At 39.8% G+C, this 25,825-nt stretch overlaps 1 protein-coding gene across 1 annotated transcript in view; it reads left to right on the forward strand.

Annotated features, from left to right (window-relative positions):
* Positions 1–300: 300 nt before the first annotated feature.
* The window catches only part of mphosph8 (M-phase phosphoprotein 8), a 31,465-nt gene continuing 5,940 nt past the window's right edge, over positions 301–25,825 (forward strand). The window contains exons 1-11 of the mRNA XM_008281592.1: positions 301–533; positions 4,673–4,840; positions 5,842–6,870; positions 7,053–7,149; positions 9,117–9,365; positions 9,545–9,667; positions 10,915–11,003; positions 22,554–22,694; positions 23,216–23,302; positions 23,742–23,896; positions 24,150–24,301. Of these exons, the coding sequence (XP_008279814.1) occupies positions 432–533; positions 4,673–4,840; positions 5,842–6,870; positions 7,053–7,149; positions 9,117–9,365; positions 9,545–9,667; positions 10,915–11,003; positions 22,554–22,694; positions 23,216–23,302; positions 23,742–23,896; positions 24,150–24,301 (2,392 nt within the window). The 5' untranslated portion in view covers positions 301–431. The remainder of the gene's footprint in view (positions 534–4,672; positions 4,841–5,841; positions 6,871–7,052; positions 7,150–9,116; positions 9,366–9,544; positions 9,668–10,914; positions 11,004–22,553; positions 22,695–23,215; positions 23,303–23,741; positions 23,897–24,149; positions 24,302–25,825) is intronic.

Here is a 25,825-nt window from a genome sequence, read left to right on the forward strand (position 1 = left end):
GCTAATTCCGTCTTTTGGTTTCTGTAGGTCCAAAATGGGTTTAGAAGAAGCTTAAAAAAAACTGTAAAACCCGGGTCAGACAGGTGAAACGGAGGTTTCCTGCTTTTAAATTGTTAATTTTCCATCGTTTCCGGTAACAAAAAAAAAATCTGTTTTTCAAAGTTCATGTTCGTGCTCGCGCTCACAAGCTTCGATAAAAGCTAAATGAAATTACTGAACACAGTCAATGTGATGGTGGTTTTGGTGGTTTTAGGGGCAGCACTTGAACGCGTCGTGGTGAGAGCGGGCGGTAGCTGGTACAACCCTCCGAGCTGCAGCAGTAGTGCAGTCACAACCGCCAGGTACACTAACGTCCTCTCTGTCAACAATACGAGCGCTGCAGCCGAACTAGTTCTTTTTTTTTAATAGTTAACCGGCACCGACCCGGAACCATGGAGGCTGAAACCGATAAAGTGGAGCCCGCGGACAGCGAGCAGGACGAAGAGGAAGATGTGTACGAAGTGGAGAGGATCATTGACATGCGGGTGGAAGAGGTAATGCTAGCTAACAGCTAAGTTAGCTCGGCAAACATGGCTGGCATTTCTTTCACTCCATTCTCACGACGCATAGCCCACCTACATCGGCGGACAGAGCCCCTTTGCTAATAAAACACCTCTCTTTGATGCATTTCAAGAGGTTTTTAATGCACCGGGTTCCTTTGGTGTCACTTAATTTGATGCTATCGGTGTTTTTTTTCCCGTCGCCGCTCGCCGTTTGTCCATACATAGCATCGTTTTCCAGCTCAACTTCTCCCATGATGTCCGCTCGCCTCTCCCCTGCTGAGGCCAAGGACGGACGCTCTGCAAGCTGGCAATTGTTTTCATCCCGGCCGTGTCTGGCCGGCGGCACCGCTCGAGCAGATAAATCCCGGGAATAGTGCGAGACTCAGTGCGCCTAAAACAGATTAAACAGCTGCAAGCACTGTCGGTTAATGAAGATTCTTGATGTGAATTCACTGCCGCCGGCTAACGTTATGTTAGCATTGTGGCCGTCTTATTTGTACCTGCACCAACCCACAAACTTGTATTTTTTTGACGTTTTGTGAATAAATAGAAAATTACCACAATGAATAGCAAAGAGCCATATTTACTATTACCTCACTTATGTTAAGGTGAGATGCATCTCTGCGAGTACATGATAAAGTACTTTTCTGACCTACTCAGTTAGTTTAGTACTTCATTTGACGTTTAAATGTAATTACATTTAAACAAAAATCTATTTGGTAACACCTCATTAATATTTAACAGCTTTGAAGAAGTGTAGTTCTTTATTGTTCTCACTAACAAACTAAAATACAAAGTTTGTGAGGTGAGAACTTGATTTATCATTAGCAGCCCCCCAAAACGTGACCACTGTCTTTTACGCAAATTAAACACGTTACAGTGTGACACAATAATAACAGAAGACAACAAAACTGCAGTGTGCATTCACTTGTGTATTATTTATGTAGGAAATGACATATTTATGTTGATAAAAGTGGTCTGGTAGTTTATGTTTGAATACATGTAGGTTTTTAAAATAAAAATATACCTTCATAATTATATTAAAAAAAACAACAATACACTATGAAGGCTGCTGTTGGTTGTAAGTGACAGCCCAGTTAATCACCACTTCACTTAGTTTTTGTTTTTGCGCTCCTCATTCCTCCCTTTACTCCTCATATTTTAATTACAAAGTCATGCACGGTTGCAAGAACGTGCCACATTTTCACACTTAAATATTAACTTGCCCTTTACTTGAGTGATTAGTAATAGTGTGTGAGTGGGGACAGGCTGGAGAGTAGTGTTTGTTTTGGTTTTTTGCTTGAGTGCCAGGGCTTGTTACAAAGGTTAAAGGAGGCTTCGCTTTCACTGCATTTGTTTGTGTCAGTTTACCTTGACTTTCAAAAGCAGGGTAGATGTGAATGTTTATTTATGGATTCAAAGGATTGAGGGGAAAAAATGAGACATAATCTACTTAATGTTTGAAAAACATTGACTGCTTTCTTGTTGAAAGTGCTGCTCAAAATTTAGCAATGTTTTGTCTAGCTGAAAAAGTAGAAGAGCAGCACAGTAAGCTGCATCATTTCTCCAAAAAACACTTACTTAAAGTGACGTCACCTCGCAAATTCCTACATGCAATTTATTTTTTTTAAGTACGATCTGGATTTAAATGCACCCAAACAGCATCAGTATCATTTAAAAACAGTTATGCAGGCCGAGGTGATGACTAACGAGTAGGACTCTTCAACCAAATAGTGTCATAAAGTGAATTAAGAGCTTCCAAGTTGGTTAGCATGCCGAACACATGATGAGTGTTGCACAGATAACGCCAATAATGGATTTAAAAGCCATTGTGTTGTAGTGAGTCATAAGGGACTGCCATGAGGTGCAAAAGACACGGGTCACATAGTCAAGGAGGTAGCTGTGTGAGTTATTATTAACACACTTTGCAATACTCCTGGCTTAGTGCTGCCCTTGCTTTGTGAAGTCTCTGGAGTCCTTCTGGTTTGTTTGTGTAGAAAACATCGAGGAGAGTGTAAACAGTCAGAGTCAGGAAGTAAAGCTGGATATATGGACTGTCTGAAGTGATGAACATTTCTTCCTCCTCCAAATTCCAGATGTCAGATGTTACACTAGTTTTGCATCTGTTTATGAATACGACCTAACAGTACGCTGTAACTGTCTGCATGGAGAGATTGTCTTGAAATGCACACATTTATTCCAGTTTTCCAGTTTATTACATCGCTCCCTCCCTCTGTTACCGTCGACTTCTGTCTTCTAGCGTGGACATTTGGATCCATTTTACATATATTGAATTTCCAGTATCTTGAAAAAAAACAACTCCATAAATTGACGCTAAGCTTGGTTTGCCGTTTGCTATCCAGAAAGAAGTAGCAATTGACTGGAATGTGTATATGTTGGTGCAGTGTTGTAGTGCATGTGAGGACAGACTTAGTATGAAAGATCAGAGTGTAATGGATAAATATTCAATGCTAATCACAATGCCATGAATGCATTTATTTGTGCTTTTATTGCTGCAAATACATGTTTGACTATGAGAGCACAAGACTTTACCTACTAGTTTCCTTGTTCTCAACTTTAAATCTGTGAAAAGTTAAAAACTGTGTTTGCAGCTCTACAGCAAGTAGATTTCCTTGTATGAAAATGATGTCGCAAGTAAAAAAAAAAAAAAAAAGAAGAAGAATAAGCATACATTTTTTTTTAAAAAGAAAGAGTTTTGCAGCTCTTCCTGTATAGCTCAATGACTGTCACTCAACACTTCTTCTGGTCACTTGTTGTTTCACACGTACTCAGCATTGTATTGTTATCTCTTGATAGATATGCTTTATCTTGGAGACTGCTTTTTCACTCAACAAAACAAAAGAAATCAGTCTGGGCAGTCCTGTAAATCAAACTGATGTAGATGTGTTGGTGCTCCCTTAATAGATGCTGGATCTGCAAGTGCATATTTAAGATCTGCTGTTTCAGTATGACAAGGTTCTGCACACTAAATTTTCCAAATTATAACTCTTTTGAGAAACATTACTGCATACTTCTACGCTAGAACTCCTGTACCTGGCAGTGACATGTTTTCCTGTCTTGCCCAGTTTTTTTTTTTCCTTTGTAGGAATGTTTGCAGTGTAGTTCAGGCCAGTAAACACCATATCTGCAATCTTCACTTATCAGTGTTGTCTTGTACTTTTTCTGTATGGCTATTCAAAATTTCGCAACAGCAGCTCAATGTGGCTTCAAGTGTTTTGCTTTTTCTCTCTAAAGAACTCTTTCTGTTGTCATTGTCAGGTTTTTTTTCCTGCATAGAGGAATTTTGGCACCCCCTAAGAGGTCTAGCCAGGGCCAAAAGAAATTCACCAATGTCAAAATGATGAGAATTGATCATAAAAAATAAAAAACAAGAAAAGGAATCTTTTAGTGTTAGCCTCACTAGTGATTGAATGCTGTTAGTATTGTGTTTCTGTTCTTGGATTGGAGTAGTTGGATAGTTTTATTTTGTTCTTCTTCTTCTGCACACAGTGGTGATCTTTAAACTCTAGGTTAGAGTCTCCTGTTCTCATTTTTCACAGCACTCATTTAGTCTTTAGTTGCCTCACTTTTGTTGTTTATTGTTAAATCTTTACTTTTGTTAATAAAAAAAAGCTTTAATTTACCTCACAACATCAGGGTTTTATGTTACTTCCCTTATCCCTAGTGAGCTGGTCGTAACATGAGGTCCATTTACTCAAGCGTAGTAGATGTTTATGTTTATCAAATGGTCAGAAATGATGGACAAAAATAACATAGATTTTTGCCAAATAAGGTAACAGATTCGTCTTTACTGTACATGAACCAATCATGCATCTGTCATCAGTAGTCACCCCCCAAATTCTTATTCTGACCCCAAAAAAACACTAAAAGTGTCATTTATTGTGAGTGCAATTGGTGAATCAAGGGGGGAAAAAAATCCACTATTCAAAATACTGATTATACATCCAGTCTGTCATCCACTTCTGCATGCGGACATCATCTGGAAATCTTGTGTTGTTTTGGAGGCTGTCGAAATAGTCAACAGTGAAATTCTGACAGCTGTCGGCCACTATGTCTTTCCAGTGTGGAAATAGTGCCTGAGCTTCATATCTTCTCTGTCTTGTTTTCAGGGTGAGGTGCTCTACAGAGTTCGATGGAAGAATTACTGCTCTGACGATGACACTTGGGAGCCAGAGGCCCATTTAGAGGACTGTCGAGAAGTCCTCCTGGCTTTTAAGAAGTCACAGGCTGAAGCTAAGGCCAAGAAGGAGGCAGAAGCTAAGAAGCCTGTGACAAGTGTAAGTGACAAAATACTGCTCATACCTTTAGCAATATTGCAGGTGTATGCATAATTTTTATGGAGCACAGTGCTAAAGGTGAATAATAAGAAACACTGAGTGAGATATATCCCTGAATGTATGAGGTGGTAGCACAAGATGATAATTCATTCAGTGAATATCTGCAGTGGAAGCAAACTTTTATGTTTCTGAACCAATTATCTCACAGCTAACAAAGCCTTTCTTGGAGACGTGTTACAATATATGAACACTGTTTCTTTGGATATAGGGGTATGAATTTAGTGCCTGTGAAGAAACTGCTGTGATCTGAGTGATCTAATCCATAGTGGTTGTTTAAGTTAAGTTAGAACTAATTTCAACAAATTCTGACTTATTATTTCAGGATGTCACAATCATGAAATTTAAATAATCATCTTTTTTTTGTTCATTTTGTGAATGTACTAGTGTTACATTAGAGGTATTTGCACCTTTAACTGCCACCTTTTTGCTTCAAATCCAACAAATCCACCTCCTCCAACTTATTTGGCTCGCTTTTTTGGCTTAAAAACAAAATGTGCCCACAGCGGTGCTGAGGTGTTTGGCTGTGCAACTACATCCACGACTTCAGTGTCATTAGATGCTCATCAAAATGCTGTAGGTCGATGATTAGAAGTTATTAGGAGTTAATTGCCATTAAATCACAGCAGAAGGAGAGGGTGGAAACAGTGGAAAACATACAGAAATCAACCAGTTATACAGGATGATCACAGTCAGCTCAAGTGTTTATTATCAGGTGATTTTCTAATAACTGTGACAGGCGTAGACTAGTATTATTGTTATTGGTGCAGTAGTCATGTCTATCTGGACATAGAAAAATGAGGAAGGGGAATCTTTCTGAGAACAGCACTGGATTTTAAGTTTACTAAGACGCTAATAAAAAGCAATCAGAAAATTGCCCATCAACCTTAAACAACAGTTTATATCTTTAAAATGTAACATTGCTTGTCCATTTGTCTTATTAGAAACTGCTGCCTGTAAAAAGCGACGTGTTTGATGCCGACTCAGAGAGTGACAGCGACAAAGACCGGCCAACTGACTCGCCCATCAAGAAGAAGAAAAAGAAGAAAATCCGGGAAGAAGTAGAATCACCTCCTAAAGAGAAACAGAAGAAGAAGAAGAAAGACAAACGCAAGGAGGAGTTAAGACCCCTACCGGCACCAGAAACAGATGAAGAGGAGGACACGGTCCCGACCCCACCGTCTCCTCCCAAGGAGAAAAAGACTGAATCAAAAAAGCGCGTTGTTGATTCTGAGGAGGAGGATGACGAGCCAGTTCCCTCTAAAAAACACAAAAAGGAAAAGGGAAAAGAGGCTGGAAAACATAAGAAAGAAAAGGCAGAGGAGGGAAAGAAAAAGAAAGGGAAGAAGGAGCGGAAGATTGAAACCTCTGAAGACGAGGCCACTGCTCCGCTGGAGGACGACCTGAGTGAAGGGCTGTCTGAGTCCCAAATGGACGATTCTGCATCAACTGATACTGTAACAAAATCTGTAGAAAAGGCCGGTTTGGATGACAAGGCCAAACAGAAGAAGGGAAAGTGGGAAGTTAAGCTGCAGGGCATTAAGGACCTTATTCATGACAAAAAGAGTAAAAAGCCAGATGGCACACAGAAAGAAGGCAGCCTCCAAAAAGCAAAGAGCCATGCCTCTAAAAACAAAGAGGACTCTGCCCTTCAATCAGACTCCAGTGATAGCTCCATCCTACATAAGAAAGCCAAGAGCAAAGGGCAGGAGAGCACGTCGGCGCCACCTAAAGTCCCGTCTTCCTCCACTTCCTCGTTGTCGTCTTCGTCCTCCGTCACAGCTGCTAGCACCACCAAGGGAAAGGAGGAGGAGGTTCCTAAAGAGGAGGTATTAGGACAGAAGGACGCCACAGGTTCAACTAATCTGTTTGAAAAGTTCCTATTAAACTGCGAGGCAAAAGATCGTGCCCCCCGCAGGCAGGCGGCAACTCATCAACCTGTCGTAGAGAAGACCACCAGCAAACCCACAAAGGTACAACATTAATTATTACATATTTCATTTCTATTTTTTCCATATTTACTATGAATGTTCAAACATTTGAACACATCGACAACGTGCAGTTTTTCGCTTTTCTATTAACTTTTTCGGTTTAATGTTTTCAAAAATTGCAATGTGCTTATAGTGTTCTTGCTTTCTATCTGTCCCAACATTAGGTACTAGGAAAGACTGAGAAGGTTCCCAAGTCAACCAAAGAGTCCCCAGTTCAGAAAACAGAGCCCGAGAAGACGGAGAGGAGTAAACAGTCAGATGGTATGGAAATTAAAAACACAAGCTTACTGAAGTTCTTAGTTTAAAGAGCACATAGTCACATCATTTTAACTGAATTCCGCTAAAGAACATCATAACACAAGATGACAACATTAAAGAAATGTGAAATAGGTCAACAAAGGAGCATACTCCACAAATAAGCATCTCAAAATTACTAGCTGCCTAAGTTATGAAATTAGAAGTTAATGTGTGGTGATGTTGTAATAACTTTATTTATATGCCATTGTTTAAAAACAGAGTTTACAAAGTGCTTTGAAAGAGAAGTCCCAGAACAGGAGAATACTCAGGAAAGCCAGTCAGACCAAACAGAAAGGGGGAAAACAACATTAGAGATGAAAAAAGTGGAGGAATACAAGTAAACAAAGTAATAGATGCAAAATGCAAAATAAAAAATCAGAGGAGACTGCTTAAAACAGCAACAGTCCCTTTAACAGGGCTTAGGAAGTACCAGATGGAGTTCTTCCATCTCTAGAGTAGCTTGACTCAGACTGGATGCCATTCTGAGTAAAGCCCATGTGACTGCTCACTTGGATTTTGTCAAGCAGCATTTTAAAACCTCTGAAACCATGAGCACGTCACATCTCTGGTCTGATGAAATGTAAATTCAGCTGATTGAGCAGAACTACGAGCAAGCAAGTGTTGTTTACACCAAGCACTGCTCATCATCTGGTTAATACAGTCCCTACAGGGAAGCATGGTGGTGGCAGCATCATGTAATGGGGATGTTTTTCAGGGATGGATATAACTTACAGAAGGATGAATACAACCAGAAACATACAGGTCCTTTAAGAAAACCTGCTCGAGAGTGCAGTGACCAGATAGTGGGCCAGCTGTTACCTCTCAGCACCACAATGAACCAAAGCAAAGAGCCAAGACGATGGCGATGGTTGTATCCAGTCTTCGAAATTCCTTGTGCAAAGCTTATAGAGACTTGACCAAAAGCTGTAATTGCTGACAAAAGAGGTTCTGCAAAGTACAGAATAAAGGTTTTGTACATCACAATCCATACAGTAAGGCAGTCTAACAGAACAAACAAGTGTTTTTTTGTTTGTTTTGTTTTTTTAAAGGGCACCTTAAAATCACACCTGCCAATGCAATTTCTCGTGCTCAGGTGTTGCAGAGTGACTGAATTTACTGTGTTGTTCAGTGCCACAGGTGGGGACCAAGGGCATTTAAATACACTATTTGCTTTGTAAAACCTTGTGATTTTACAAAGCTTGTGCACTTGTGGACAGCAAAGTGTGGGAACCGTAAACTGTAAATTTTATCAAGCTTCATAAGTCTAACTTTAAAAGGGGCATTGTGAAAAGAAAGAAAAAAAAAGAGTGGTTTTCCCCTTTTAAACTTTGTGTACACTGTCCTGTATTGTTATTAAAAAGATTAGATACAGTTGTGTAATGGTACAAGTGTATTATGGTGTTTGCATGAGTTAAAGTGAGTGAAGAAGTTGCATAAGTGGTTAAAGGTGGTCCAGTATCTTAAATAGAAATGATCAATAGAAATTGCAGATTGTTTATTTTGGCTTGAGATCTTTTAGCCAGAAGTAAATAGTAAAATCCAAACATTTTTTTCTTGCTCCTACTGTGATTTTTAGTCACTGGTGTGCAATAATTGGATTGGTTGCATGTCTTAAACAGACACAAACCATTTCCACAAGCTTCACAGTAATGTGCATCTGATAGCAATAAACAATGATCATTAACTGATGGTGCAATATGAACGTAAGTCTGAAAAACTGACCAGGGCTTGCCCAAATTTCAGACCTGTTTTAGTTCTTCATAATGAACATTCCAGCTTTAATCAGTGAGTCGCAGGTCTCCTCCGATGCAGAACAGGAAGAAGCTGCTGTGTTCTATTTGTTTGACAGCTGTGATGGATGGTGACAGGCTATCTGAGCTCCTTGCGATACATTGTTTAAGAAGTATGATTTCTTGTCTGCTTCCCTTCAGTCCCCAGACCTGGCCAGAGTTACGGCTTCAGCCTGGACAGCGATGAGAAGGAGGAGGAATCTACAGGAAAGTCGAGGCCTGGAGAGGATTCCCGGGAGCGGAAGGAGAAGCCAGAGGAGGCGCAGAGGCCCGGCTGGGAGAGGAAAACCCAGGTTGATGACAGGAGGAAGAAGAGGGAGGACAGTGAGCCCAGACTCTTCATAGCATGTGATGATACCCCAGACCCACCAGAGGGTGCTGACAAACCTGGTATGTTTTCGATTGGACACTGCTGATTTTTGCTGCCTCCAAATATCATGTTTCTCCTTGTACATCCAACTGCATATTTGACATGTCAGCTTTATTGATTTCAGTTTGAATTTCAGAGAGTATGAAAGGTAATTTCAATTCAGAACTGCTAACTAATGATCTTTACATTGTGTGTACAGATAAGGGCCAAGCCACTCTGAGTCTAGGAATGGACCTCAACCTGGACTGGATGACTCTGGACGACTTCCAGAAACATCTGAACGGAGAGGATGAGATCTTGTCAGGTCCACCATTGTCACCAAGTAAGTGTTTCTTTATAGCTTCTCTGAGTGATGAGCTATTCATCAAATGTTTACCATTGAAACGATGTATTTGTGTAGTATATAGAGAAAAGAGAATGATTTTAATTGTAGCAATTACTCCCAAATGAAGCAATACATATTGTACAGTGTGTAAACAGTCACTGTACCGTGTAGGTACACAAGCCACAGCACTCCAAATCCATCTAAAATGGCAGCAGCCAGGTGTTGACATAGTTTGCTTGTCAACAAGAATGTCACGCTGCTGTTGCTGCTCATATGGTACTATGCTAACAACTGAATCAGGGCTATGTTGTCTTACAAGTTGTACAGTACAAGATGTGGTCAAGAAGTGTACCTGATTTAAATGTGGCCACCATGCTAATGAAATGAGTCTCCTTATGTAGCAGTACAACCCTTTCAGCATTTTTGCAACACCTCTCATGTGCGCTGGAAGTCCCACTATGTAAACATATCAAACACCATCTCTGAGGGGCACTGAGTTGCCTAAACTGTTGCAAAATGGCAGATGTTATTTAACTGTAAATTAACTTGAATTTCCTCTTGGGAAAGATGAAGCAGTCAGAGGGAGCCAAATCTAGCATTTAGGGTGAATGAAGAGCAACGATTGTGGCGATGCGCCCAAAAAGACTGTGTGCTGTGACCGGATACAATGCATTTTCAGCACCCACATGTCATCACGCCACAGTTGAGGATGTTTGCTGCAGTGAAACAGTCTGAACCTGGTGGACTAATTCCCAGTGCAAAACTATATGAATGTTGCAGAAAGCAAAACGCATGCTCCTGGTGCACTCCTGACCAGATAAGCCTTGTTCAGTCTTGGAAGCTGTGGCCTCTTTTTCTGTGGAAGCTGCCGGCTACTGCAGTGGTAGCTGCAGACCTACCTAATGTAACACACAATACAGAATATGATGAGAAATCCCAAATGTGCTCCTGCCAGTGGTCACAAAAACATGTTTAACTCTGGTCCCACCATTTATAGCCGATGTCACATGGTTTCCTGACTTGTCAGAGTTACGGCTTGCACATGTTGTGTGCATGTTACCCTGACACGTTATATGCATGCATGAGAATCTTAAAAACGTTTCACACCACATACAGTCTCTGCAATTGAACATTTGTCCCATTTAGAGGCTCATGTTTTGAGTTGTTAACACAATGAATAGTAGGCATGTACTTTTAAATTTAATGTTATCTGTTAACTTGTTTTTTCTTTTCGTTCCTGTCAGGTGAATTGCGAGATGCTGTGAAAAGTGGAGATTACATGGCTGTAAAATTAGCACTGAATTCCAAAGAGGACTACAATCTGGACCAAGAGGTATTTTCAAGTTCCTTCCCGTAAATTTTATATAACCCGTCAACCAACCATCTTATTTTTATCTCCTGGCTAGCTTGTGCTTTATTTTATTTTATTTTATTTTATTTTATTTTGTTTTATATTTATTTTTTAATTTGCGTCTATCTCAAAGGCTACCTGAGCATTCAATTCCAAGACAAAAGCCCATTTTATAAACTTTACAGCTTGCACCTTGGTTGCCCCCAGTGTGTATGTGTGGATGTGGTTGCAGTTTGGTATGAAAAAATTAGAATATTTGTCGATGATCAGTGTCCATCTTGCTTTGGCACTAATAAGGATGAGTACTTGCCTTCCCTGGTACTCTTCGTTACAAATGCATGAATCGACATTGCGTTTGAAATTATATTTTTACGGAAGGAGAAGAAACATGGTTGGAATATGTAGAAAGCACAAGACATATTTTAGTTATTTTCAGCACAGTTTTTACACTTCTTACACTTCTTACAGGATTATCAAGGTGGTTTGTTACAACACCTTACAGGTGCTTGTAAACAAACCACCTCCTGTCTCAGATATAATCAACCGTTTGTGATTTGACTTAATTTAATACGGGACTTCTGGAACCTCTCTGGAACCCCCTAGGAACATTGTCATAAATTTGCATTCGTATGAGCAGGAATGGAAAACACTGAAAAGCAAACATTCATCGAACTTCTTGCTGTGGTTGCACAGTTTAGCAGAATAATGCCATCCCATCGCATTCAAAGGATCTTCATAATGAACCCATACAAACATAGCTCATAGATGGGCGGGGGAGGGAGTATTTTCCAGAGGAATCTGTCTCTTGAAGATCTACATCCACAGACTTTCCTGTTTGTCTGCTAAAAATCCGGCACCTCAAGATCTTTTTCACAACTCCAAAGCACCTTTGCTTCTGTGACAAATCCAGGTAAGACTTGTCTCAAATGTTTGCAATTTATGAAAATTACTGTTGTAACAGTGTAAATTTGTTATAATTTGATCATTTAGCTTAATTGTCACTTTGTATGTTATCTAGCAGAACCAGCTGTGTGGTAATTAGGTATTGAATTCAGATTATGCTGAAAATGTATTTCGAGCTAGAAGGCCTTGTTGCTTACTTTCAACCTGAACGACATTGTTCTAGTGTGCAAATATGTAAAAAGCTGACGCTAAGCTCAGATAGGCTGATCATTTAGTTGTTTTTATATCAGATCAGAGTGCTATTTAAAATTGCAAGGACCTTAATTACAACCTAACTTATTAATTATGTCTTTGTCATTTTCAAAATATAAAAATTTTAGCCTGTGAATTTAGTCACCTTTTCCTAGTTAGACAGACTACAAAATCAAAATCTTTAGTTTAATAATTTGTTAACTGTCTGGTTAATGTGCTTGGTGCATGTAAGAGTGTATGTACAACCAGCCTGTGCTGTTTTGATGTTGAAAATAACGCTTTAGTTTATGTTAAACTCTATATTGATAACTTGAATATATTATTGTTCATTCATCATTGTATTAATTGTAAAATGTGCACATTAGAGACTTTGGTGTCATCTTTTCTTGCAGTGAACAAGCGAGGGGAAGAAGACACTGAACACATGAAGGACAAGATGAACCCTTTAAAGCAGGTACATACTGTATACGTTTTCATGTGTCATCATCATTTTCATGCGGCCTGCTGTATGCACCAGCAGCCATCAGCCATTCAGAATCTTTTTTTTCTATCATCAGAAATTTAAACGCGTAGAAGACATCTAAAAATATACAAGGTTATTGTTAATATATGAATGGCTGGACAAGTGTTTCATGTTTGGCTTTTGTACCTGGCCTGGTTCAGGACTCTGTTAGATGTTTTAGCCAGATTCGGGACATGTAATGTTAAATTGGCAGTTAAATCTGCAAAAGCACTCGTCTGTCAAAGCCAAAGTCTTTTGTATATCACTTTCAAAGTAGCGTAGTAAATTGTTTTGATTGCAAGTCATGCATGTAGGTTTAGTGTCAGTGCATATTCTGTTCTCTCCATGTAGCATTTCATTCTACACCCCATGACTACTTATACATGGTTAGACATTTACGATGTCAAAACGCTGCTTGAGCCAATAAAGCCATTAACTGTTCTTGAATGGGTCACATGTGGTTTTTGTACTGGAGATTTGAAAAGTGTCAGGGGTTTTTTCAACCGATGTTGGGCTTTAAAAAATGATGTGTGGCCATCACATTCACTTATGTTTGAATGAGCCTGGATCTTGATGGGGCATTGCCAAGGTGCTGATGTCTTTAAACAGCAATTTTTAAAAATGTGCAAAGGTTTTTTTAAAATGGAATACCAAAGCAAAAAAATATCACCACCGCTTTAACTCCCAAAATTCAAAACATTTTTTTGCGTTTTTTCCCCTCCCCCTCCCCACATTATTTCCTTAAGGGTCTGTGTTTTAGGTTCAGTCAAATTATACATTGGATCTGATTTGGCGATGAGTCTTACATATACTTGTTCTTTTACAGGCCTGTACTTTTGGTGAGAAGAGGTCTTTTGAAGGAGAGAGGAGCTTGATTGAAGAGAGACGTTCAAGTGGTGCTCTTAGGTTGACTTCTGATATTGAAAGTGCAAGAAATGAAGAGAGCACTCCAAAAGCAAAAGAGATTATCTCACAAGGATGGGATGGTCCAATAAATGACTGCCTTACCAGTACAAACACTGAGCAAGTGACAGTGAGGGAACATGACACTATCCAACAAGGTGGGAACGATATAACTGATTACAATAATGCAGCTTTTGGTTCAGCTACCGAGTGGGAAAGTCGAGGACAGGAAGACAAGAAGGAGCTGGAGGAAGACGACTCAATGGGTGCTTTTTCGAGTGAAATGAGTGTCAGCATTGATAATTCTGATCTAATTACAAATGCAGAAGGGATGGTGACCAAAGGTGACATCAAAACAGAACAAAATGGCAAAGTTAGCAAAAATAGTTCCTCCCAGCAAGCAAATGACTCAAGTGATGAGGGGGAGGATGTGGTGGCAGGTAACTCAGATAGCACAGATCAAGTTCTGTCTGAGTCGGGCACCAAAGAGACGTTTAAAACGCGATTACGTCGCCACCGAAAAGCTTTGGAGAAGAGACAACCAACACGATCAAGTTCGAGGAACTGTAAAAAAGTGGTGGAAACAACACCGAGCACAGAAAAAGAAGAGAAGAAAGAGTCGGGCAAAAAGCACTTCTGTTTGTATTGCAAAATGGCTTTCTCTCAACTTGCAAAGCATTTGGAAAGAAAGCATTCAGAGGAAACAGATGTTGCCCATGCAATACACTTTCCCAAAGGTTCTAAAGTCAGGCAGACGTTGCTTGACCAAATTCGCAATAAAGGAGATTATGAACATAATTGCCAAGTTCTCAAAAGTGGTGAAGGGGAGATTGTGACCAAGAAACAGGTCAAGAAACCCACCATATCTGTCCGTGACTTCCTACCTTGCCAGCACTGTTTTGCATTCTATCGCAAGACTGATTTATGGAGACATGAGCGATCATGTAAGGCCAGAAAGGGAGATCAAAAATCCTCTGAAAGGACAAAAAGAGCCAGAGGTCACAGTGCTGCCTCCCGGCTGCTTCCAATGTCGGAGTTCTTAACTGGAGGCTGCGAGGAAATCATCCACATAATGCATCAAGATGACATCTCAAGGCATATCAGAAACGACCCACTTATTTGTAAATATGGCAATGCATTGTCTGTTAAGTATGAACACGACAAGTCTCAGTTTGCTTATATTGCACAAAAGATGAGGGAACTGGGCCGGTTTGTGCTGGCTGTAAATGAGCTTGACAAGAGCGTGAAGTTCTTGCATGAAATATGTCTACCATCCAAATTTGAATTAGCTGTTGAGGGGGTTAAAAAAGTTAGTGGATTTGACCCCAGTTCCAGTAAGTTTAAAACCATTTCCCTCGTCTCAAAGATCGGCTACTCTCTGAAACGAGCTGCAGAGATAGCTTTCGGGGAAAGCCGCATGACAGAGGACAGTGAAACAGAAAGTGAAATTAAAAAGTTCATACAGCTTCTTGATACAAAATGGAGCGAGTGTTTTTCTCGCAAAGCGCTTGCATTATCGTTAAAGCAAGAAGTCAAGAAAGTGGAAGTAGACAAATCAACTGTGACAGAAGATCTGGTTAAACTTCACAGGTTCATCACCGGGGAGGGAGATGAAGCCAGGAAGGAGTTGAAAGAAAGTCCTAGTTTGTCAACATGGAAGAAGCTTAGCGAAGCCACTTTAGCAGATGTATGTCTGTTTAACAGAGGAAGGGTAGGAAATATTGGTAGACTACTCTTGCAAACTTACCTTCACAAAAAAAGCGGGGGAACATTTTTGCCCTCTGCAGATCAAGTAAGAAAAAGCACAAAGCTGGAGTTGGAGCTTGGTTCCAATTTCACCAGGTTGGAACTAGAAGGTCAGTATGGAAGGAACATGCTGGTTCTACTAACACAAAGGATGATTTTGTCCATTGACTTGCTTGTTGAGAACAGAGAGCAAGCGGGTGTTTCAAAAACTAACCCATACCTGTTTGCACGGACTGAAGGCCCATCCTTCATCAGAGGATTGGATTGTTTCCGAAGGGCTGCGATGGAATGTGGTGTAAAAAACCCTGAAGCACTTTTGTCCTCTTCATTAAGGGAGCAAATTGCAAGCTGCTGGCAGCTAATGAGCCTCAGTGAAAGCGAATTGGATCAAGTGGCCACACTAGTGGGAAGGAGCAGCCAAGAGTGTTACAGGCTCTCAAAAAATGCTTCCCAGCTGGAGGAAGTGAGCAAGCAGCTGCTCAAGATGGATCGAACACTGCCATCAGCTCCGCCCAGCACTGCCACAGACGGTGAGTACTTGGGATGCAAATGTCAAACAGTTTTCTTAGTTGATAGTCAACCACATTTTTAAATAGACGAATTGTTAAAACAAATTAGGTAAAGTAGATATTTTTTTAAACGTTCTGAAAACTCCATTCCCAACCACAGACACAGCATTTGACAGCTCAGTTAGACTAGCCAATTAAGTACAGGGTTAGGTTTAGTCTCAGTAAAGTACAGCTCATCTTTAATACAGGAGATTGGACCAGAAGCCATTAACCGACACAGAAGTTTTTGTCATTGTGGCCCATTGCTAGCTCAACCCCTACAATACTCTCTGCAAAAACAAACATGAGCCTGTAGTCTGAGTGGCCACCTCTACAGGTCTTTGCATTTTTTAAAAACAGAAAACGAACTGCAGTCTTCTATCGAAAAAAACAGTAAGAGACTAAATATGGTGGCGTAGCCAATTGCTACAGCTAATCTACAATACGTTTTGTTGACATACATGTCCTTCATCTTCTGCCGTTTCGCTAAATTATTAATAAGTAACAGCTAATCTGTAGCTTCCCTTCTACTTTGTATATGTGCACATTAGTATATTCTTCCGTTTCAAAGGTTGGATGGTGAGTAGTTAACATCTGACAAGGCTTCACTGTAGTTTACATTTCCTTGTTCTGGAACGTTCAACCATGTAACACAGTCTTCATTAGAAGATGAAAGTTTAAGTTTTGGAGTAATAGCTGTTCAAACATCTAATTTTCTGGTGCCTTTAGCATTTAACAGTTTACTTTTGACACAAAGAGTGTTAATTCCCCCTCAAGGTTCTCTTGTTTTGCCGCTTTTGAGAACAAAAGTAGTCTGGACAACAGGGAAAAAAAATAAAATGCACAGAAACATTTCTTTTAAGTTATTACACTACTGTGATTTTGTTTCTCTTAACCATGATTCTCAACATCTATCTTTTTAGGAACTGTGCAAAAGCCTGCTTTAAAGAGAAGACCTTGGAGTGAGAAAGAGCAGGCTGCTGTGAAGCGTTACTTGAGTGATTTTATCACAAGGATGAAGGTGCCAGGCAAAAAAGAGTGCAATGCTTGCATAGCTGCTGAACCAGATCTTGGAGGAAGATCTTGGACTGATGTTAAAAACTACGTACACAACACACTACAGACCGTACGCAGGAGAAATAACCCACACAAACCTGAGGGCAATGTGAAGGCTTTGAATCCAAAGAGTCCAAAAGCTGAAGTCCAAACCACAAAGACAGATTTGGAGGACACAAGCATTATGTGTAATATGACAACAGTGCATCCAGATCACTTGACAGAAAGTTCAAACTGTTGTATGACGATGCCACCACCAACCAGCTTGAGAGACTCATCACCCTTCAGCCAGGAGATGACCTCAAGTTACGCGTCCTTGTGTTCCACTACTGCAAATATGGTCCATGCAAGTCAGCAGCTGATTTCTACATTCACACCGTTGAATGCGACTGACACTCAAGTGGTTCCTACGTTTACTCCACACAACACTACAAACGCACTAATGCCTCCTCCATACACATCAGAAAACAACAGAATTCTTCCAATGTCTTCTTTGTATACACAGAACGCCACAAGTATGCCACCCCCTTCTGTGTATGTACCACAGGACACTACAAGTTCTCCATTGATTCCTTCTTTTACCCCCCTTAATGCTCCGAGTACCTCAATGATTCCTACATACACACAGTTAAGTACTGCAAGTGCACAAATGATCCCTGCATTCTCGACAATGAATGATAGAAGTAGGCCTATTGTTTCCTCATTCACACCTCTGAACCATTCAAGTGCCCCACCTTACCCCACAAGCCCACCTCGGATTCCTACAACAGCACAGGTTGTCCCAACAATCCATGGACCCGGTCTTTCTGACATGGCAACAGTCGGACAGGAAAGTACTCCCATGTCTTCTGCAGGAAGACAAGCCCCTCCAGCTGTCAAGCCTCAAAAGAGAAACAAAAGGCTGTGGAGTGAGGAGGAGCAGGCGGCAGTGAGGCGTCAGCTCGGAGACTTCTGTAAACTGGTGAAAATACCAGGCAAAAAGGATTGTGATGCATGTTTAGCTGCTGAACCTGCCCTCAGCAGCAGAACGTGGAGGGAGGTCAAATATTTTGTACATAACTCGATTCAGTCACTGAAACGAAGAGGTCATGTAGTCGCATCCAAGCAAAGTGCAGGACCAGAACCAGAGCCTCAGATTTCAAACACTGAGTGGGATGGTCCTGTGTATCTGTCCCTGTAATTATTTTAAATGGACATGCAAGAAAATAAGTGATTTGTGAAATGTCCAGTTTCCACATATAAGGGCTGTGGCTTTAACCCTAAGTTGTGTCAGGCTTAAAAGTTCAGCAGATGTGAATTGTTGTAAAATGTACTGTCAGCAAAACTTGGTCTCAGCAGCCATGTGGGTTTTGACATTTACAAACAGCCCTGCCAGTCTTAAAATTACGCATCCTAAAAGATCATGAAGCATTGAAAATTCAATCCTCCAGACTAAGTTATTGGTTGCATCATGAGACATTAAATCGGTGGAGTTAAGGACAATTTGTACTGTAGCTGTGGCTCAGAAAGAGCACTTATTAATCTTTAAGGTGGTTAGATGGCGTATGTGTGTGTGAAACACAGTCCAATATGTAACACTGTCAGCTTGTCTGATCATCACAGATCATTTTCCGAAAGTGCTCTAATTATAAAGGAAACGTGACCTCATTTTGACAGGATTCACAGCTTTCCACCAGTCACTGACAGTGCCAAGCAGCTGCCGTGTCACCCAAACAAGCTCTCACAGTGGTGAAACCGATGGCTGATTTCTTTGGGACTCTACTTCTACACTAAATGGGGAATTTCTCACCCTTTTCTGAGCAAAGATATTCTTGGTGACTGTACATTCGCAGAGGGATTTTTACTCTTCTTTACTTCCAAACGCACTTATACATCTATCTTTCTGCCTGTACGGTTTTCAGTAGCATTTTTATGATTTTTGATGATCAGAAAAAAAAAAATAGAAAACGTACCAGCAAATCTTTGCAGTCAGTCCCTCCAACATGATCGATGCGAGTTGACCTGCTTTGCATCATTCCCGAATGCCTCGCTCAAGTGTACTATATTCTTGCTTTAGCCAGTAGCCTATATTGTAGATAGCCTGCAGCAGTAATGACATACCTTCCTTGCTGATGTTAGACAATTAGGAGCTGTTTGTATACCTCTCACTGAAATATAAAAAAAATATTTTTTTTTTCTTTGAGGACCCTGTTGATAATTGTCCATTATTATCATTTATATGGTTTTTCTTATGTATTAACAAGCTAAACCCTAAAGGGTTGGTTGTATTTTTGTATTACTATACAGTGACTGTGTAGAACATTTTAGTATTTTATTGTATTAGATAAACTCTAATTTGAGGTAAAATACACTACGCTGGTATCATTTATATTTCTTCATTTTAATTTTTTATTATCTGGATGTTTGTGATATGAATATCCACTTGCCAAGATCAGATTGCCTTATTATGTGCATTTAATACTTTATTTCAGTTATTCCTGAATACGAGTATGAGCAAGTGATATTACAAAAAGTAATACATTAGGATGTTGGAATCTTGAGTGTAACAGACATTAGACAATGGATGAAAAGGTTAGTTTCCTGTCCCTGTGGATAAGTTAGTGACTAAATTCTTTTTAAGTATTATCACCTCTAACTAGAAATGTTTACTTTAGTCAGGACAGTATTACACATTTCATTTTAAGCAGAACGTAATGTTTGTATCTTCAACATGCGAACCTTGTTAAAGATTTACGACTGAATATTGAACACAGGTTCAACCTTGATTTGCCGTCAGCAGACTGGTGGCCACTTGCTTTGCGACTGTAGTCCTTAATAAACAATGTCGTGGCACTTCTGTTCATACATTGGTCACTACAGAGTTTCTTTCACGCTGGATATTCAGCACAAGATGATCTGTTGTCTTGTTCTTTGTTGTCTTAATGGGGATGCATGAAAAGAAAATTCAACAACATGCAGTGTTCAGTTTTCATTTTTTCTGAATTTTCTTTGATAACAAAAGGAGAGGAGGTTTTCGTTACAAAGTCCAGACAAACACCACTGCTTTTTGTCACAGATAGACGCCTTTGTGTTATCCTCAGTAGCAGCTGTAGTGAACCTGTGTAGAGTAACCAGTGTTCACCCTTTTATACCAAAGCCATTAGTGTCAGACATGCCTACAACCCTGACTGTGGAGAGTGTTGCAGAGCTGGGTCAGACGACCTACGTCAACTCATTTCCACCCCACAGGCTTTTCCTGTGTTGTTGCTTTCTTATTAAAGGAGTATATCTGTGTTGCAGTATATACAGTAGTTACAGATACAGTGTATTTGGAAATTAATTGATGGAATGATATTTGATTGTTCAGACACTACCATTGCTGTTTGGTGTTGCAAGGCAATGATTTTTCTTTTCTCCCTGCATAGTCGATAGATATTTTTCATTGCTGTTGTATGAGCACACGTCGCGTGTTACTCCTCATCCTGTAATTATCTTGCCTTCAGTTAATGCTTCCTATCAAGTATTGTAAGGAAACTTATAACTTCTGCTTGTACAATAAAATGTTGCTTCTTGGCTTACAATTTGATGATTTTGTTATGAAAAAACATGAAAGTTTTGCCGTTTTATCTGATTCCCTTGACCAAGTACCAAAGAAGACAATGTGTAGTAGGTATGAGTTTGCAAATGTGTTGACTTTTAAACAAGACTAAAGAGTATACAGTCATGCTAGCAGCTCCTGAGGCTGTACTTAGTAGGACTGAACAATTTAAAAAATGTTATCAAAATCATATGTGCGATATTCAAATTGCAAGATCTGCAAGGTAACATGCATCACAACTTACCATTTCAGCTGTGTTGCTACAGAGATGTTGGGGTCTACAAATCGTGTTATCCAGATGTAAGGGAATATGCTGGTTTGCTACAGATCATAGCAAAAATCTCATCATCGTTTTATGCTTTTCTTCAGTTAAAAACAAAAAAGACCATTCCGAGTAATTGTAGCTCATATTGTAAATAATGTATTGTTTGTTTTTTTTTTGTTGTTTTTTTTTAATTCTGAAGACATAATTAAAGGTTTCTGGGGAAAGATTGTCCAGCTGTTTAGCTAGTTAACTTATTACAATATGATAGGCCTTTACTGACCCCACAGTGGGGAAATTTCTGTTGTTAAAGCAGCAAAGGGGATTGTGCAAATATTTAGGAAATGTCAGCAAACACAAATTAAATAAATAAAAAATTATACATAAGTACTAGTTCAGATTGTCCAAATTCCTTTGGATGGAAATAAAAATGCTGCATATACAATAGTTAACATGTGCCAGATTTACCATCCCATTGTCTCCCACTGCCTCCTTCCCCTGTCCTCTGCATTAGTTTATTAATCACCAAATGCACTGGATACACCCTCTGCCGGCGTGAATCTTTGTACCAACGTTCTGTGTTGCGACTCGAAGCAAATTTAGACGGTCATCAAAGCTGAAAAGATTCATCCTCTGGGAAACAAGAATGAGTGTATTAAATATCGTGCCTGTAGGGAGAAATATATTAGCCGTAGCTAAAGTGGTGAACTGAAGACAGACTGTCATTGTCCTTCTGAGAACCAAGCAGCTAGCGTGGCTAAAGACACCAGACAGACTGAATATTTTATAAACATATTTCTCTGGTGGGGATCCTGTATATGTGCATTTTGCTGTCATGTGAAGACGTAAACATCGCTTCCCGTGTTTATAAAATGTTGTACACTTACATGGTGCATTTGCCATTACATATTTAAAATCTCTTTCTAGTTTTTCTCTTCTGTCATTTAAGCCTGACTCTAATCCAATGAAGCCATGCTGTGCTAAATTAATCACCATACAATGTGATAAAATGTTGACTTCAGTGTAGCCTCAGTAAATATTCTGACTTCTGTTAAAATCTGTTGGTGATTAATTTGTGGTGCAGTTAAAGCTGGTCGTTGGCTTAGCAGAAATCACATCACAGATCTTTGCAGTCAAGCAAGTGATTGATTTAACAGGAGTATTGATCTTCATAGAGGCCTGCCATAGATTGATGATGTGTTTGAGGGTTTGCCAGGCTCCAACACCCCACTGAACTGTGCACATGATAAGCCAGTTTAGATCAGGAATTTATAAATCAGCATCTGAAAACAAAGCTTCACTAAAATACAACTGTAGACAATGATGTCTTCATGAATAATTATAGAATTATTAAGTTATTGCTGACCAAGTCTCTGTTTTGGAAGCTGCATTAACAAGTAAACAGCTGTGCAGTTTGAGCAACAGGAATAGGTCAACAACCAGCATTGATGTTTTAACTCTTTAAAAATTGTCTAGTAGCTACACAGCAATGAATAAACTTTGTACAAGGAATGTCTCATAACAGACAGTGTTGCCTTCATCTGTGATCATGGCCTCTGTGTACTCTATCTGACAACATCTGGATGTGATGGTAGAAAGAGACAAGGGCAGAATGAAACGTTTCTTTACTTTTTCAGGGTTTTGTTTTTTGTTTTTTTTTTTACCTCTTCAGCTGCAATAAACCACAAACTGCAAATTCATTTTCTATATCGGGTCAGTAAGAAGCTGGGTTTATCGCCTTTTTCTATATTTCTACAAGTTTGCGTCTTCTTTTTGTCCACAGGATGTCAGTGGTATGTCCCTGAGCATGCTGGCAGCAGCTGGAGGGCAGGACGACATCCTCAGGTTGCTGATTAAGAAGGGGGTGAGGGTGAACGGACGGCAGAAGAACGGCACCACGGCCCTGATGCACGCTGCTGAAAAGGTGACAAGATGAGAAGGAGGTCTTCACCTAAACTGTGATTTTGTACATTAAGTTTTATTTTGAGTTTCCAATAAAATGATAAGAACTTTGACGCAGTAGGAGAACATTACGCAGTGAGGTAATCTGGACGTCATCACCAGCATCCCTTGGTGCCCTCATGATGTGCAAAATAATCCACTGTATGTGTTGATAACTATTTTTCAGATTTTTTTTTTTTGCAGTTTATCATACTAAAAATTAGGCAACTTACACATTAAGTATGTTTTTAGATATTTTTTTTTAATGTATTAAAATTAGAAATAAACAATAAACACTGAAATCACATTTATAAACCCTTTCAAATTTACTAAATCTGCAGAAAATCTCATACAGGAGACTTAAAGCGTACAAGAAAAAGATGATGTGTGTGCTTTTGCTCTTCAAAATGTAGGCTAATTTATTTTTCAGGAAAGTTAAAGAAATACAGACACTCACCATTTGTATTTTTTTAAACTTCTTTTATTCTTTCTGTCCTCTGCCAGAACTTCTTGACAACTGTTGCGATCTTGCTGGAAGCAGGTTCCTACGTCAACGCTCAGACCCTGGGAGGGGAGACAGCTCTGATGAAGGTAGTGCTGCATTTCATACACAAATCTCAAACAGACATGATGTGTCATATGTTAGTCTTTAGAGGCGATGAGATGAATTGCACAATAACAGTTTGTGAGCACTACTTAGACACAGATTGCAACGGTGTCCCGTTTAATAAATGATTGTAATTTGCAATTTACAGATAGCTCAAATGGTGAAGTGATAGGTGTCAGAAATGTGTCAAATTCAGATTGCAGTAAGGGTTTGAAAACCATATTGGATGACGTTCTTTTACCTTTGAGCAAATGTAATTTTCCCTGGGTTACCACATCATCTGAAAAGTATTTAAATATTAAGGGGATAAAAAAAAGGTGACGAGACTGGTAAAGGTGGAAAAAAGAGCCACTTATTTGGGGTGTTGGGTCTGTGCAGGGGTCACATGTTGCGGTTATAAACGTCTGTTGTCCTTCACATTAGGCCTGTAAAAGAGGTAACGCTGACGTAGTGCGCCTCCTGCTGGAGTACGGAGCTGACTGCAACATCCTGTCCAAACACAAGAACACAGCCATGTACTTCGCCAAGCTCAGCAACAACCTGATTGTGTACGACCTCATCAAGGATCACATCGGCATGTGAGTACAAACCACAGCTTCCAGCCTCACTCAGCACTGATGAAGGCTGGAGGCCACAGATGCATTTCAAAGAAAGAATGTGTAAGATATTTTATTTATGCCACAGTGTCGGAAAAATCTAAGGTTTAGTATGTCAAAGAAAACCTTTAGAGGTTCACAGAGCTGGATTGATAGTACAGACCAGCCAACAGCAGATACATCTGGTTATGCAGCAGTTTAAAATCGACTCTCCTCCCATGTTTCCGTCTCTCAGGCTGTCCAGTGTGGCTGAGGACACCATCCGAGCGTACTTTGAGTCTCGTCTGGTGCTACTGGAGCCCGTCTTCCCTCTGGCCTGCCACCGGCTCTGTGAGGGACCAGACTTCTCCATGGAGTTTGGCTTCAAGTCACAGCCGCAACCAGAGGGTAAAATCCAAATTTTAAGTTTGGAGGTCATTTCTACAACTTCATCATCTCACAGAACATATGAGGTGGTGGTCTGTGATTTTAATCATTATGCTGATCATTTAACAGAAAAAGGTTACTGGAGGAGAAGGACCATCTACATAAAAAGCATTTTTAGAATCATTTTAGCGTGTTGTGAATTTTTGGCAATCTGTCCAAACTGTCTCACTGTTTTCAAATATATCAGTCCATACTAGTCTTACTTAGCCAGGCCATTCTGTTGTGCTTAATCGTCTGTCTTCACCTCACTATCATTCTGCTATAAGTGACAAAAAAGAATCACAATCATCTGGGATGGAGCTAAGTAAAGGATGCTGCCTCTGTGTTCCCTCAAAATAAAAAGTGGAATTATTTTCATAGAACACTTGCGTACAGGAAGATCAACGATGTCATTGAAATGGATAATCCAGGGGTGCCATGATAGCTCAACTGATTGAGCTGGCGTCCAAAAAAATAACTTCAAAAAAAGGATAATCCACTGACAAAAAACTAGCAGTGCTGCCTTACTACACGATCCAGATCCTTTGGAAAAACTTAAAATCTTCAGTGTTGGAGTTTGGTTGCTGGAATTTGTTGTAATTGTTTCCTGAAGTGAAGTGGATTTTGAAAATGTTGATAGCAGAAGGAGGGAGTGAAGCTTATACTCATAGTGTACATCTGGTGAGCCAAACTCATCCACACTGACTCAAAGATAAGCGTGATGCCTTTTTTTTTTTTTTTTTTCTTTTTATCTGTGGTGCATGTAACAGCTGCAAATCTACTGCAGTTTATATGTTTTGAACTTATTAAGGGTATGTGCAATGACTGATCACAGTTTCCAGTATCACATTTAGCTTTCTGGTGTCACTGTCGGCATTCAAAGCAGTCACTTAAAGGTGCAATATGCAAGAATTTTGTATAAAAATACACATTTTTATGAGTAGTAAACAACTACCTGATACGTAAAGCTGTAGTGCAGTGATGACACCCTCCCTCTGTGTTAATCATCCAAGCTTTTCTGTTCTATGTTTTGACTCTCAGTCCAGCATGTGCATGTTACTGTATGTGAGTCCCTCCCATTGAAACTATGGCCTTCCCAGTGCTTCCAAACAGACCAAGAGTGACCTCCCCCACAGCATTAGGAGTGTGAAAATGCAGGCCAGCATTCAAGCGGTGTCTGAAAACTCCAAGAATTTAAAATAAAGTGTTCTATTTATGTTTTTTACTTTATTTATGTGACCTTGCATCGTTTCAGCTCAGTGTTTAAGTCTCTACAGCTGTTTTGAGCTTCTCCTCCACTACTCTTCTGTTTTCTACTTGTGCCTGAACACCAGGTTTTATTTGCTTTCATTTACAACCTCTCTGGTTGTAAATGAAAGTGAAGGGAAGCAAATGAACTGTTTATTCTGTTACTAACATAGCTGACAATTAATTTGAATTGGAAAAGTAATTAAAAACCCTCACCCCTCCTAGCACCGTTACAACCATCATTCTCTTAATCTAGAA

This window comes from Stegastes partitus, unplaced genomic scaffold (genome assembly GCF_000690725.1).
Source record: "Stegastes partitus isolate 25-593 unplaced genomic scaffold, Stegastes_partitus-1.0.2 Scaffold238, whole genome shotgun sequence".
NCBI lineage: Eukaryota > Metazoa > Chordata > Actinopteri > Pomacentridae > Stegastes > Stegastes partitus.